Source organism: Psammomys obesus, unplaced genomic scaffold (genome assembly GCF_907164565.1).
Source record: "Psammomys obesus unplaced genomic scaffold, mPsaObe1.curated_primary_1811, whole genome shotgun sequence".
Lineage (NCBI taxonomy): Eukaryota > Metazoa > Chordata > Mammalia > Rodentia > Muridae > Psammomys > Psammomys obesus.
In genome coordinates, this window is record NW_026596073.1 from 18,250,433 (window position 1) to 18,265,574 (window position 15,142).

A 15,142-nucleotide genomic window follows, 5' to 3' on the forward strand; every position below is an offset into this window, starting at 1 on the left:
GCTAGACCATCTCTAAAAGAAGAGGAAAGTTAAGATTTGATCACTTAAAACAGATTTACATTTCAGGAATCATGTATTTAGAATGATTTCTTAAAATGCACGTCAATAGAGTGGTAATTATTTTACTCAGAATGGTAACTGATAGCCGTACGTAATTAACATCAACTGAAATGATTAAAAATCAAAGTTAATCCAATGATTTCACCATTAGTGAAATTGCCACTAATTATTTTTTTACTTTTTTAAAAAATTAATTAAAGGTTGTATCTATGAATTAAGGCCAAATATTACTGTATTTCCTAAATTCAAATTGTACAGAAATTATTAATATTTATTTCAGATTTTACCCAAAGATTTCCTTACTCTAAAATGTTATCTCATTGAGACACTTCTTCCACGTGTACAATAACGAGGAATATAATAGTATTCCAGCTACTTTCTTTTTTGTGATATTATGTCTTCAAAATTTTAAGCAAAAGATCATAGTTTGATGTTATTATAGGCAAGAAAAAATAATTTCAAAAACAATTCATCTAAAGACTTTCTTTTTATCAAATTTGATATTCTACAATAATATTAGATATCCTAAAGTAATATTAGACATCCTTTAATGATATTAGATACTCTGCAATAATATTAGATATTCTCTAATGACATTATTTGTATAGTATAATAATATTAGGTAGCCTGTAATAATAGTAGACGTCCTTTAATAATTAAGCCATTTGGGTTGACATTGTTCCCCATGAAAACCAGAAACTAACAAACTCCTAGTACAAGGCAAAGCAAACTTTTGAATGGTTATGATTGTCAACTGACTCCAAAAATAATATCACTCTATGCCTTGACTTATCTCTCAGGGGTCAATAAGGGTGAGCCCTTGTTTTTGAAGACACTCCAGATGCAGGACATAAGACTAGGATCCTTTGAGTTAGATTTCATATAAAGACTTTTAGTTCCCTCTAACCTCCAGTACCAGAAAGCACTATGCAGGCTGCTAATGGAAGGAAGCAGTAAAACAGTCAATCTGCTGCAACACCTATGAACCATGACAATGGCCAGGATGGCATTTTATGCACAAAGATGCAGTAAGTGGCAGACAGATGTGAGTGGTAAACAGTAGCTGTCTACTTAAACGTAAGATCTACTCAACAGGAGGGAAATCATTATCAGAACCAAAGCTCTAGCCAGTTTCCAAGGGCTAGCAGCTCACGGATATTAAAAGAGAATCTACTACCACCACTTTGCTAGACAAGAATAATTCCATGCTACTATACTTCAACAAAGAAGTCTGTCTTTACATCAAAGGTAGATCATCAGAGAAAATCACAACTGAACACAATGCAGAAATGAATGAACTGGGGGAGCCCGGCCTCAGCGGATACATCTACATCACAGCTTCTGCTTCTACAGCTCAGAGAACATCATCTAAGAGGGGATGGAAAGAACCAGAACACCAGGAAGTGTGTAGGGAATGTCTCTCCTAGAAATAGTTGTACTTGAACTGTGTAATGGCAATAACCATATAAAAAAATTGTAGCGTCCCACTCCTAGACAAAGAACTACTTGGCAACTAATGAGTCTAGGGGAAGAGTTAGTCTCTTACAGGGATGGCCCCTTTTACTGCTGTACTATATAGAGTGGTCATCCCTGAAACCGTATAAAAACAAACAAACAAAAAAACTATTCAGGATACTGTATTTATGTATTTGTACACACACACACACAAGCCCATGTGTGTACACATAACAATGCTAATCAAAGATAATGAGGCTATGAATTGAGATCACTGTTGCAGGGGTATGGGATAAGTTGCAGGAGGACAGAAAGGGTAAAGTGATATAATTATACTTCAACTAAAACACTATATTTTAAACAATATTTTTTCTTAACTATTCTGGGGAAATAATGAAAGACCAATTATTTGATATTCCCAAGTAAGGTCCCAAGCAGAGATTTTTCTGACTGTTTTGAAGCACCATACAAGGAATTTTGCTAATTATTGTTCATTAGTATCACTCTGCTGAACACAGAACTGGCAGAACACCCTCTTCTCTGTTTCTGTCTCGTGTTCTGCAACTTAATGGTAATGTTTTAAAGTAGTTTCTCAAATTTGGCATTTCTTTTAAAACAAAGGAATATCATTGCTTTTCACACATTGCCATCAACATCTAATTTTAAATCACCTTCAAGGAATCTTAAGGATACTAAAGATCAAATGCCTTAAATTCTTTGAATGCCCCTTCCCACTCGGATTACTCTCCATAAGTCCTGGTCTGTCTGCTTCCGGCAATGCTTTGACTGTGCAATGCAGAAACCGCTTCAAGCTGGGTCTTTCCTCCTCTGCTTTTGTTTCTACCAAATCTTCCTACATCACTATCTCTTCTTTGGCAGGTAACATTAAAATGACTTACAGATTTATCCCCTTGGACCAACCTGTATGCATTCATAGATTCTGTAATTCAAGTGGTTTTACCCCATGCTTAGCTTATTGTCAGAAAACAGAAATGCCTAGGTAGTTAATAACAATCTGAGAGATAATTGTTAAAGACTTAGAAACTGAACAAGAAAACTCCTGAGTGGAGGAAAAATGAGCTTAATTTAAAACATAAATACATGATGATTTTTAAAACGTACTTACTAAAGGATTAAGCAGCTAGGATTTATATTAGCATTAATCCATGCTTTAGTCTTTGGAGGAATTAGTTTGACTTTTATGATAATTAAGAAACTAAAATGTTATTTGTAAGACAACCACAGTGCTGAGAGTCAGAGGAGCCTCTCCACCATCAGGCAGCGCGTGTCACCCCTCAGCAGCTTCACACAGCAGCACCTGACAGCTGAGGCCATGATGGATTACACATCTTGGCATCAATACTAAGTCTCATTCATTATTTTCTTAGGTCCTGTGCTTTATATCAAAAATAAAAATGCCAAGAAAGATTCAAACATAGAGAAAAATAAACCTTAGAGGACAGCACAGAAGACCAGCTTTCAAGGACTCAATTCACATAACATGTATGGAGATAGCTTATTGATTTTGAAATATTCGTTAAATGCATAAAAGCAACAAACATAAATAGTATGTAGAAAATTTTAGTATGCAGAAAATTTATGTTGATATAAGAGATATAAAAAAAGATACATTTGTGTTCTTTAGAAAAGCTCTAAAATGAAAATAGTTACTTGCTGTTGAGGACAATCGATTATGTCACAGATATTAACCATCATTATCTCTTGTGTCAGTACTATGTGAAAATTAACCTTGACTGGAAGGACTTAGGACATGAACCCTGAAAATTGCAATTACATACAGAATCACAAGAATACTACAGTATTGGCAAATATTGTATATTGACTCTTCATGTTAAACAATATTTTAAACAAATACTAATCATCTATTTTAATTTATGTAGCATCTCTTCTATCTCAGTAGAATTTTTCATAGAGAAAAGATAATATGTATATATTTCTGTTTCTTAATTCAGATTAGTGTCATTTTTAAAATGACACACTGCTATGTGGAATGGTAGTTGGTGACACGTTTGTGGTCAAACCTCTTGCCAATACAGTATTTTGACAGCCTCAATTCTTCACACATTAAAATTTATATTCCTATCACCAGCATTTGTTTAATTATCTTTATTTTTTTCATGTTCATAAGCCATAAATTATAACAAGATACAGAGAAAGACACTAGAGAGATGCTGGTTTTGTTTTTTTGTTTGTTTGCTTTGCCCTAACATACAATTATAATTCAGAAAACACAGGTAAATAATTTTCCTTAAAGACATTAGGTCCCTAAGTTTTATTGTTACAAATATCAAATTTGTTACTAAAACACTTCATCATTCTTTTTTATCTCAGATTCAGAGGGAGAATCAATATCATGACTTTATTATTTTCTGTGTTGATAATAAAATGAAGTTCAAATGTAAAATATTAAGATTTTTCTAGGTATACTAGAACAAAATTCACGATCTACATTTCTAAGCTATCTCTTACAGTTAAGTCATTTTACATGTACAAAGTAGTTTTTTGTTGATTACAATGATTAAAAACTGGATGTTAAAATCAAGTCACATAATATTAAATAGTTTCTTTAGAGCTCCCCATTCCTGCTATTAATTATGTAAGACTTAAATCCAGAAGTACAATTTCTTCCCTTGGTCTATGTTTGCAATGTGAATGCAGGAACTCTGAGGATTTTGGAAGGAGAATTAACATTCGGTGAGGATATAAAGTTGTGAAAACATTCAGAGAACTCTAAGCTTTGTACTTAGGTTGTTTATGACTACTCCAAGGTAAGGAATTGTGTCCAATACTCCGTTATGAAAAAAGTATTTAGTGTATCATATTTAATAAAAATGTATTTAGTAACAAATATAATTGAAAACACATGTAAGACACAAAAGAAGGAAAGGTGTAATTTTCTAACAATTTCTCACCTCAATAGCACATGGAGTACTATTGTACTCCATTGTAACATTGTACTACATTGAACATTGTAAATATTCAGCCTGTCTATGGTCCCTTGTTTGCTCACCTATTTCTTCCCAAAGTGCTCCCCAAAGTTCTAGTTTTTGTGTGTAGCAAAACTCTCAGCTACTGAGAATCAGTGTTCACTCATCCTCTAAAATAAGGGCTGGCATTTTCTGTGTCTGGAAATTTCTTCCACTATAGTACTAACTCATTATTTGTCTGATGTCAATACAGTCTCAATTTTCTCTTTCACGAAAAATTTTTGATTTCTCTAATTAATATAGAGAAAAATTTTAAAAATATATGATTCCATCATTTTTATGATCCTATCATTTTTTGCTTAAAATAACAAATGTAGGGCTAGAGAGATGGTTCAGCCAATAATGGCTAGGCTCACAACTAAAAAAAATAACAAATGTACACTAAGTACACAGATTTTTAAGTGAATATAATGCATATGTATATATATACAGATATATATATACAGATGCAAATGTGTCTAAAAATCCATTCAAAGTCCAATATCTTCATTTGTATGCTCTTATTTATATGCATCTGTGAGTGTGTGTGTGTGTAAGACATATATAATCTCTAAGTATCAGAAATGGAGCTAATATTTTAAATGCTAAGGTAGTACTTGGTGGCAACATTTCTTTAGTTATATACAAATAAATAATAATATATAATAAGTAGAGGAAAGTACTAAAAATGAATTCAGGCAACTGGAGTTGATTGTAAAGGAAAACATGATCAATATTATGAGGTTAGAAGAATTTTAAGCAGATTGTAATTCAAACTTCACTTATTTTAAAGGTTCAAAAACTAAATTTATGTAGTTTTTAACTATCATAGACAGATATATACTCCCAGGCTTTGAAAGCTGAGATTATTTGATGACCACATGTTGAGGCTAGCTCACTTTACCACTCTTCCTCCTTTTAAGGAGAAGAAAACTCTGTCACATTTTGCTAAGATTTAAGGATGATAAAATATTTTTAGTAAGCATATATAAATATAGATTACTTTAATGGTACTGAAATATCAATATACTCTGCAAACTCTATCCTCAAGAGGCAGGTTTGACAGGCTAAATAAATAATTTGGAAATGTAAAAATTCATAGGGTGCCATTTGATAACAGGAACAATAAATTTATTTTCTCCACACTGGAAAAATTAGTTTTCTTCAAATAATAAAATTATGACTAAAATACACAGTAGAAATGTGCCTTATTATAAATGGAGTCCTTTACCTAATAAAGCAAGCCCTTCTGTTACTGGAACTAAACTACATAATAAACAGAAACCGTAAAGTGGCTAGGTCAGTGAGTAAATGTGTCTATTGCCAAGCCTAACATCTAGAGTTTCATACCCTGAACCTACATGGTAGATGGCAAGCACCAAAATTATGAAATTTGCAGGTACAAGGATGGATCTGTAAAAGATCATCCTGAGGGAGGCATCCTAGACCCAGAAAGACAAGCATGGCATATACTCACAAGCAGATTTTAGCCATATAATACAGGATAACCATACATCAATCCACGGACATAAGGAAGCTCAGCAACCAACAGCACTCTAGGGAGGATGCTTAATTCTCATCCAAAAAGGCAAATAGACATCCGAAGCATTTAAAGAGAGGAAACAGGATGGGAGCTAACATAGATGTCCTATAAAAGACTCCACCCAGCAGGAGATCCAACACATGTTGGGACTCACAGACAAACTTTGGGTAGATGCAGTCTTATGGAAGAGTAAGGGGATAGAAGGACCCAGAAGGAACAGGAGCTCCACAAGGAGACCAACAGTGGCAACAAATATGGGCCTACAGGGTGGTCAGGAGAGTGATTCACAAACCAAGGACCATGAATAGAGAGGACGAAGACACCCTGCTCAGAAACGGTAGATAGGCAACTCAGTCTCCACGTGTGCTCCTAGTAAGGGGAGCAGGGGCTGTCTCTGACATGGACTCTGGACTCTGTTGCTTGCTCTTTGACCGCAGTCTTGGCAGGCAGCCTTTCTAGGCCCCAGAAGAAGAGGATGCAGGCAGTCCTGATGAGACTTGATAAGCTGGGGTCAGTTTGTAGGGGAGGATGGCTCTCCCTTTCTGAAGAATATGGGAAAGAATGGATGGGACCAGAAAGGGACAAGGAGGGGGCCACAATCGGGATGTAAGTGAATACATTTCAAAAAATAAAAATAAAAAATAAAAAGGAGGCAAGTAACAAATAACTTCTGAAAGCTCCCTTCCACAGAGGACCTCTGAAAGACTCTACCCACTAGGGTATCGAAGGAGATACTGAGAATCATAGCCAAACCCTGGGAAGACTGCCGGAATCCTTATAGAAGAAGAAGGAGATAGAAAGACCTGGAGGGGTCAGGAACTTCATAAGTGGAACAAGCCAAAATATCTGGGCCCAGGGGAGTTTGCGGAGACCCAATACTCTAACCAAGGACCATACATGGAGAGGACCTAGATCCCCCTGTTCAAAGGAAGCCCATTGGCTGCTCAGTTTCCAAGTGGGTTCCCTAGTGAGAGGTACAGGGGCTGTCTCTGACATGAACTCAGTGGATGACTCTTTGATTACTCCCCTTGGAGGGTGCAGCCTTTCCAGGCTACCGAGGAAGATGATGCAGCCAGCCTTGATGAGACCTGATAAACTAGGGTCAGATAGAAGGGGCAGAGGTCCTCCCCTATCAGGGGACTAGGGAAAGGGCATAGGGGGAGAAGAGGGAGGATGGGTGGGGCTGGGAGGAGAAGAGGGAAGGGGCTGCAAGAGGGATACAAAGTGAATAAACTGTTATAAATTAATAAAATTTAAAAATTAAAAAAGAACGTTACTATTTACCCTTCATGGCCACATACTGCTATATGTGCATTCCCATGGGTCACATATATATATGCACAAAAATTAAATAATTAAAAGTGCAATAAATGAACATATCAAAATAAACGTTTGGCTGGATAAGTTAGAAGATTCAGTTTTTAAACAATCATCTTTGAAGTCCCTGTCTATTTAAAATGAAAGACAAACTTAATTTCAGATTAAGGACAAAAATTCATCGCTTTCTTGAGGATTGATTTGTCATAAATCTTGTGTCACAGGCTGCATCTTGAATGATTTTATTATCTCTTTACCAAACACTTTTGCTTTCACCTATACTCTTTAGAAAAGCACTCTCTTGGCTGATTTTTCTCTTTCGTTCTACCTACCTCAGACATATAAACAAACAACAACAAAAAGAACACTTTCTCATTCTACCTGTAACATCAAAGAGGCATTCCCACCTTAGTAAAGGCTTCATGGAGGTTGAAAGATGGATCCATTTCTTCAATTTTTCTTGCATGTTTAGGAAAAATGGCCTCAGAGAGGAAACTTGGACCCTGAGAAAGACAAATAAGAAAGCCTTTATTCATTCTGTTTTTCATGTGCTTATTGGATTTTCTTTTTGAAAAACAATAAATTGCTTTAAGGTTATTGTAGATTCTGAGCTTCAATTGACTGATCCAATTTTCCATTCCAAAATATAAATTAAACTGAGTATCTATGAATTAAAATTCTATTACTTTTTGCATTTTATATACTAATAAAATAGTGATTTCTCACCAAAACAGATTAACTTTTTACATTTCTCTCAGATTTATCCTATTTATAGTTTATATTTACAAACATAAAGGACATGCTTTGACTACAAAACCCCTATTGAAATTTTCTTTCCTATTTTTATATGTTGTGCTTTTATGGCTGCAACACTACATTTTTTTTTTACAAACATGATTATCTAAAAATGCATAGGGAAAGTGGTCATGACATGGTATTTTAAATAAACTGATGGCATCATCAAAACAACAAGCTACAGGTAAAAATCACACATGGCTTTAAGGGCTTCCTAAAATGTGATAAAGCATAGTATCAAAAACTTAGTATTCTGAATCGATCCAATGGTTTAATAAAAGGCTCGCTTTGTGACTTCCATGAAGTGCCTAGAAGAAGGTATGTTCTTTTGTGTTTGGGTGAAAAGTTCTGTAGATATCTTTTAGGTCCACTTGGTTCATGGCTTATGTAAGTTTTATTATTTCTCTATTTAATTTCTGTCTTAATGATCTGTCCATTGCTGAGAGATGAGTGTTGAAGTCTCCCACTATTAATGAGTGGGATAAATGTGTGTTTTAATCTTCAATAATGATTCTTTTACAAATTTGGATGCCCTTGTATATGGAGCATTGAGATGTTGTCTTGGTGTATTTTTCCTTTAATAAGAATGAAACGTACTTCCCCACAACTTTTGATTAATTTTGGTTGAAAGTCTATTTTATTAAATATTAGTATGGCTACTTCAGCTTGGGTCTTGGATCCATTTGCTTGGAAAACCTTTTTCCAATTCTTCTCTCTGAGATAAATCCTATCTTATAAAGTGTTTATTGTATGCAACAGAATGTTTAGGTATCCATTTTTTAATTAAATTTTTATTTTCATATTAATTACAGTTTGTTTACTTTGTATCCCAGCTGTAGCCCCTCTCTCATTCTCTCCAAATCCCACCCTCCCTCCCTCATCGCCTCCCTGACCCTCTCTAAGTCCACTGATAGGGGTCTTTTCTGAGACTGATTCTCCAACTGAGGACCATGCATGGATATAACCTAGAACCACTGTTCCAATGTAGCCCATGGCAGCTCAGTATCCAAGTGGGTTCCCTAGTAAGGGGAATAAGGACTGTCTCTGACATGAACTTAGCGGTTAGCTTTTTTTTTAATTTTTTATTAATTACACTTTATTCATTTTGTATCCCCCCATAAGCCCCTCCCTCCTCTCCTCCTGATCCCACCCTTCCTCCCCTTTCTGCATGCATGCCACTCCCCAAGTCCACTGATAGGGGAGGTTCTCCTCTCCTTTCTGATCTTAGTCTATCAGTTCTCATCAAAAGTGGCTGCATTGTCCTCTACTGTGGCCTGGTAAGACTGCTCCCCCCTCAGAAAAAGGTGATCAAAGAGCAGGCCAATCAGATTATGTCAGAGGCAGTCCCTCTTCCCATTACTATGTAACCCACTTGGACACTGAACTGCCATGGGCTACATTTGTGCAGGGGTTCTAGGTTATCTCCATGAATAGTCCCTGGTTGAAGTATGAGTCTCTGGGAAGTTCCCTGTGTTCAAATTTTCTTGTTCTGTTGCTCTCCTTGTGGAGACCCTGTCCTCTCCAGTTCTTACTATTTCCCACTTCTTACATAAAATTCCATTCACTCAGCCCAACAGTTGGCCATCAGGCTCAGCATCTGCTTTGATAGTCTGCAGGGCAGAGGCTTTCAGAGGCCCTCTGTGGTAGGTTCCTTGTTTGTTTCCTGTTTTCTTCTTCTGGCTCTCAGAGGCCCTCTGTAGCAGTTTCCTAGGTTGTTTCCTGTTTTCTTCTTCTTCTGATGTCCATCCTCTTTGCCTTTCAGGATGGGGATTGACTGTTTTAGTTAGGGTTCTCTCTCTTGCTTAGTTTCTTTAGATGCACAGATTTTAGTGGGTTTGTCCTATGTTGTATGTCTATATGAGTGAGTATATACCGGTATCCATTCTTTTAATGTGTGTCTTTTTATTGGAGAGTTTGAGTTCACTGATGTTGATAGATGTCAATGACCAATGGTTGTTTGTTCTTTTTATTTTAATGTTGTGTGTCATAGTGTTCATGTGCTTGTATTCTTTTGGCTTTGTTGCAGTGGATTTATTTATATGCTGTGTTTTATTGGGTGCAGTTAAACTTCAGTTGGAAATTATATTCCAGTGTCTTCTGAAGGGCTGGGTTTGTGCTGAGATATTATTTAAATTTGATTTTGACGTGGAGTATCTTGTTTTCTCCATCTATGGTAATTGAAATTTTTTTGCTGTGCGTAGTAGTCTCAGCAGACATATGTGGCCTCTTAGTGTCTGCATAACATCGGTCCTGGCCCTTCTGGCTTACATAGTCTCTGTTGGGAAGTCAGGTGTGATTCTGATCAATCTATTTTTATATGTTACTTGACATTTTCCCCTTGCAGCTTTTAATATATTTTCTTTGTTATGTACATTTAGGGTTTTGATTATTATGTGGCAGGAAGAATTTCTTTTCTGGCCTAATCTATTTGGTGTTCTATAACCCTCTTGTAAGTTTAAAGGCATCTCTCTCTCTCTCTCTCTCTTTTTGTTTTCTAGGTTGAGGAAATTTTTTTATCTGAGTTTATTGAAAATATTTTCTGGTTTATTGAAAATATTTTATTGCTGGGACTTTTCACATTTTATTCCTATTATTCATAGATTAGGTCTTTTCGTCATGTCTTCAATTTCTTGGATGTTTTGTGTCATGAATTTTTTCAATTTAATATTTTTCTTGACAGATGTATTGATTTCTTCAGTTGTATCTTTTGAGCCTCTGTTTCCTCTTCCATCTCTTGTATTCTGTTGGTGAGGCTTACCTCTGTAGCTCCTGTTCTCTTCCCTAAGTTTTCTATCACCAGGATTTTTTCCGTTTGTGTTTTCTTTACTGAATCTATTTGCATTTTCAGGTCTTGAACTATTTTATTCATTTACTTCACATGATGATTCCTTTGTTGTATTCATTGTAATTTGACAATTTATTTTTTTCTTTTTTCTTTACTTATCCATCTTACTGGTGCCCTTTATCCCCACCCCCCAAATTGTTACCTTCTGTGCTCTCATGTCTTTCTCTCCAAAATGAAAGCCTGAAACAATTTCTCTATCTCACCCATTATCTCTCTGTACTCTTTGTTCTTTCTTTCCTTTACATTGCTTCCTTTTCCATTATAATTCCTGTCCACTTACCCCCACACACAAACACGTCTTCGTATGCTATTTGACAACATAATTTTCTTCTTTCTTTTGCTCTTAACCCTTTATCTCTATAAATTATCTTTTTTGTATAAACTCAAATTCATAAACATTTAATAATTTCATTGTGTGTCATGGGGGATGCTCACAGATAGCACAGAGACATGTGAAGGTCAGGTGATAAGTAGAGAGAATTGCTTCTATTTTCCTAATGGGTGGATATCAGAGATTAAACCAAGATGTTCAGGCTTAGTAGGAGCTTTCTCACCTAGGCCATCTTACAAGCCTCTTCATTTATACAATTGGCTTTTGCTGTTCTTTTTCTATTTATTGATATCTATCTATCTATCTATTTACCTACCTATCTATCTCTCCATCCATCCATTTACCTAAGACAGAATCTTCTATGGAAGTCTTACTGTCCTGGAATTCAGTGTATACACAAGTATGGCCTTAAACTCAGAGATTCACCTGCCTCTGCCAATGCTTCTAGAAGCCCAGGAATGAAGGTGTGCTTATATAAATTTACAATATTATTTAACATACATTGTTTATAAGCTAGTATTCTTTAAGTGAAGCACAAAATCTTTACTACTACAGTCTTATAACTAACAGAATTTAACACATAAAAGACCATTTTTCCCAAATATTAAGGGAGCACAATATTTTCCTATGCACATGAATATAACAATTACACTGAAAATAGCAATCATGTCAAATAAACAAGAATTTTCATAGCTAACATAAAATAAGAAAAATATTAAGAAAGAAACACTTTGTGAAAATTTCAACTATGTTCACAAACACTATAGGTGATGCTTGTTTAATAACGTTTCATTGCTGTAGGTAAGTTATCAGTCATTTAGAATATATTGTTTTTTGGAATAATCTTTGATGAATTAATTCTTCAGAAGGTTAAAGCATGAAAAATTTCATGCTGAATGGAATCTGTAGATCCTATCAGAAAAATTTAAATATGAATAATGATCATAAGTATCTTTCCAGGATCTAGAGAAAACTTCAGTTTCCCTAACTATTTATTCTCTATTTAACATTTAACAGTATTATTTCAACTCTGATTGAATCTATGATTTGACAAGCCTAATTCTTTATGTGCATATTATTCTATGCCTTTGGTGGTTTTCTATGTGTTATTTTTGATAGCCTGACCCCAGTGTTTGTTTTTCACAAACTTCCAGAGTGGATTTACTTACGTGTCAGTTCAGATTGATAGCATCTAAGCTTTCAATTATATTTAGTTCTGTCATTTGCAGTTCATCTTTTTTTGCTTGGCTACAAAATCCTTCTGAAATACTACATTGTATATGCTTATGTGTGTCTCAAGCTATATAAATTTTACTTTGAATAACAACATTTGAATATTGCAAAAGTATTCACATTCATTTTACCCTATCTTTATTCTAATTTATCTCATCATCTGTTTAATAGAACTATACCAGCCTGTGTCTAATCTGCAAATTTAGACATTTCTCTACAAATTCCTACCCACTTCCATAGTTCAATTACCTTAACTTTCACTCCCATCAAAGCTCAATTACAATGTCCCCACACCCTAGCACGGCTGCTCTAGGCTTCTATTCTCATTCTCATCATCGCCAAATTTAATCCAAAGGTGTGTTTATGAGGTAAGATTGGTTTCTTCCCATTCTTTGCAGAAAAGCCAGTGAGTTTCTGTGACCAGCCTGACATCATACTGTTCATACATACTTGGTTGAACTGCATACAAATCATGGTGTGTCAGGCTCCACCGTCAAGTCAACACCTTTATTCTAAAACCATGTTGCTTTGCTTCCCCGGTGCAAAGTTTCTCATAAACCAAGGTGTTGTGCGCCGAACAAGGTCAACTACTCTAGACTTTGTTCCAATGTCTCCTCGGCCTTAGGCTATTCTCCATAAGTAAGATAAGTACTACAAACAACTGCAAAGCCATAATCAAACACTTCCTCCTTAGAAGAAAGAAAATTGAAATCAGATTTTCTGCATCGCAATATTCTCTCTGCAATCAAGAAGATACACATCAATACTTAAATTTAATAGGAAATTAAAACATTTGTAGCTTTAGAATGGCTTTGACATTCATTATGTTATAGACAGAGGGAAGAGGTAATAACAGCCATAGTTTTTGAAACATAATATTCTCATAACTTCTCATTATGAAAGAAAAACAGAGATTATGTAGAGTTTAAATAAAAGAGTAACCATCCAAGGGTCAAATGTGAAATAATACTGACACACTATTTCCAGAATACACTCATTTATAAAAAAAAAATAATTATAACTTCATGTTCTAAGAAACTCTACACATAATAAGGGTATACTGAAAATATAAAGGCTTTATTGCCACACTCCTATTGATTTAGTATTCTAATTTTAGTCCTACGAAAGACATTAAAATTTTTAATTCAACTTAAATACATGTAATAAAGAATAGGCTATTCAAATGAGTATATGCTCTCACAGAGTCACAAAGCATTCCTAGAGATCTGCTGTGTGTCACATGGGTCTATGTATACTTAATAAACACTGTGGGATATTTGAGATGTTTTTGAGATTAGGAAATACATATAATATAATATGTTAATGTGTTAGGATATATGTTATACATTAATATCCACATATTGATATACTGTATATTATGATATAGTAATATATAATATATAAATATATATATTCCCCTGATCTAAAATACAGGCTATATGTGTATATATGTTTGTATACAATATAAATGTGTATATATATACAAAAATAGATGTCTAGATTGAAATGAAATGCTGTCTAGTGAACTGACAGTCACAAATAGTGGCTCTGAAGCTGCTGTGTACTGATATCTACTCTGCCTGTGCTGCCAGAATGTGATGACTTGAGTGTTTATGCATGGCTAGGACTTTCCAGGGATATTTTACTGGCATTCAAGTTAAACAATAATCCTGGGACATTTACAATAAGTAAATTGTGTTGAAAGAAACCTAAAGATTTTTTTTTTTTAATTCTTGAGAGTATGTAATTATATTCCAAAGAGGCATAAGCCCCTGAGCTCTGGAATCTGATATAACAGTGCAATACTAGTAACACAGAGCGTAAGCAACCTTGTATTCAAAAGAATAATCCCAGGCCTTTTATCTGCAGGACCTCCAACTACATCCCCAGCCTTCTCTTGACTTTCTATTTTGATACAGAATCTGGATAAACTACCTAAGCTGACCCCAAACTCCTTCTATATCCCCAGCTGGCCTTGAATTAAAGGTTATCTTTCTGTCTCAGCCTCCTGGGTAGCTGGATCTACACACCTTCATTTTTATCCTCGGCCTTATATTTAGCTTCACCCTTAGACACATCAAGCATCAGTATTAAGTATTTTATGTCGACCACACTTTCTCAGACAGGATCTCAGCCTGTAGCCTTGAAGAGTCTGAAACCTTCATCCACTTTTTCTGATCCTCCTAGCCCTGAGATTACAGGAATCTGCCACTTTACCCAATGTCAATAATAAAATGAGAGGCAAAAACAAAGAAAGTAATTCAGATTGTGTTTCATTAATCAAAGTATGATGTAGTGAAAGAACTCTTTTTTACTTAAAGAGTTCCACCTGCATTTTGTGTTGCAGTATTTTGGCTTTGCAAACGTGGATAAAAGATTACAGTTTTGTTGTTGTTATTTGTTTTGTCAGGATGCTCTTTCTCAATAAGTTTAAAAATGCTGTGTCAGGTCTAGCACTTTATTTTTAATTCATTACATTGTCCCGAAAAATAAAGCCTAAAAAATGCTGATTAAGTTCTCTAAGACCGTTATGTGAGGTCCAGAAATGACAACAATGATTTTGATGAGTTTATTAA

General features: G+C 35.0%; 1 protein-coding gene across 1 annotated transcript in view; it reads right to left on the reverse strand.

Moving 5' to 3' along the window:
- Naaladl2 (N-acetylated alpha-linked acidic dipeptidase like 2) overlaps nt 1–15,142 on the reverse strand; it is a 977,666-nt gene that overhangs the window by 151,846 nt on the left and 810,678 nt on the right. The window contains exon 11 of the mRNA XM_055626106.1: nt 7,770–7,865. Within this exon, the coding sequence (XP_055482081.1) occupies nt 7,770–7,865 (96 nt within the window). The remainder of the gene's footprint in view (nt 1–7,769; nt 7,866–15,142) is intronic.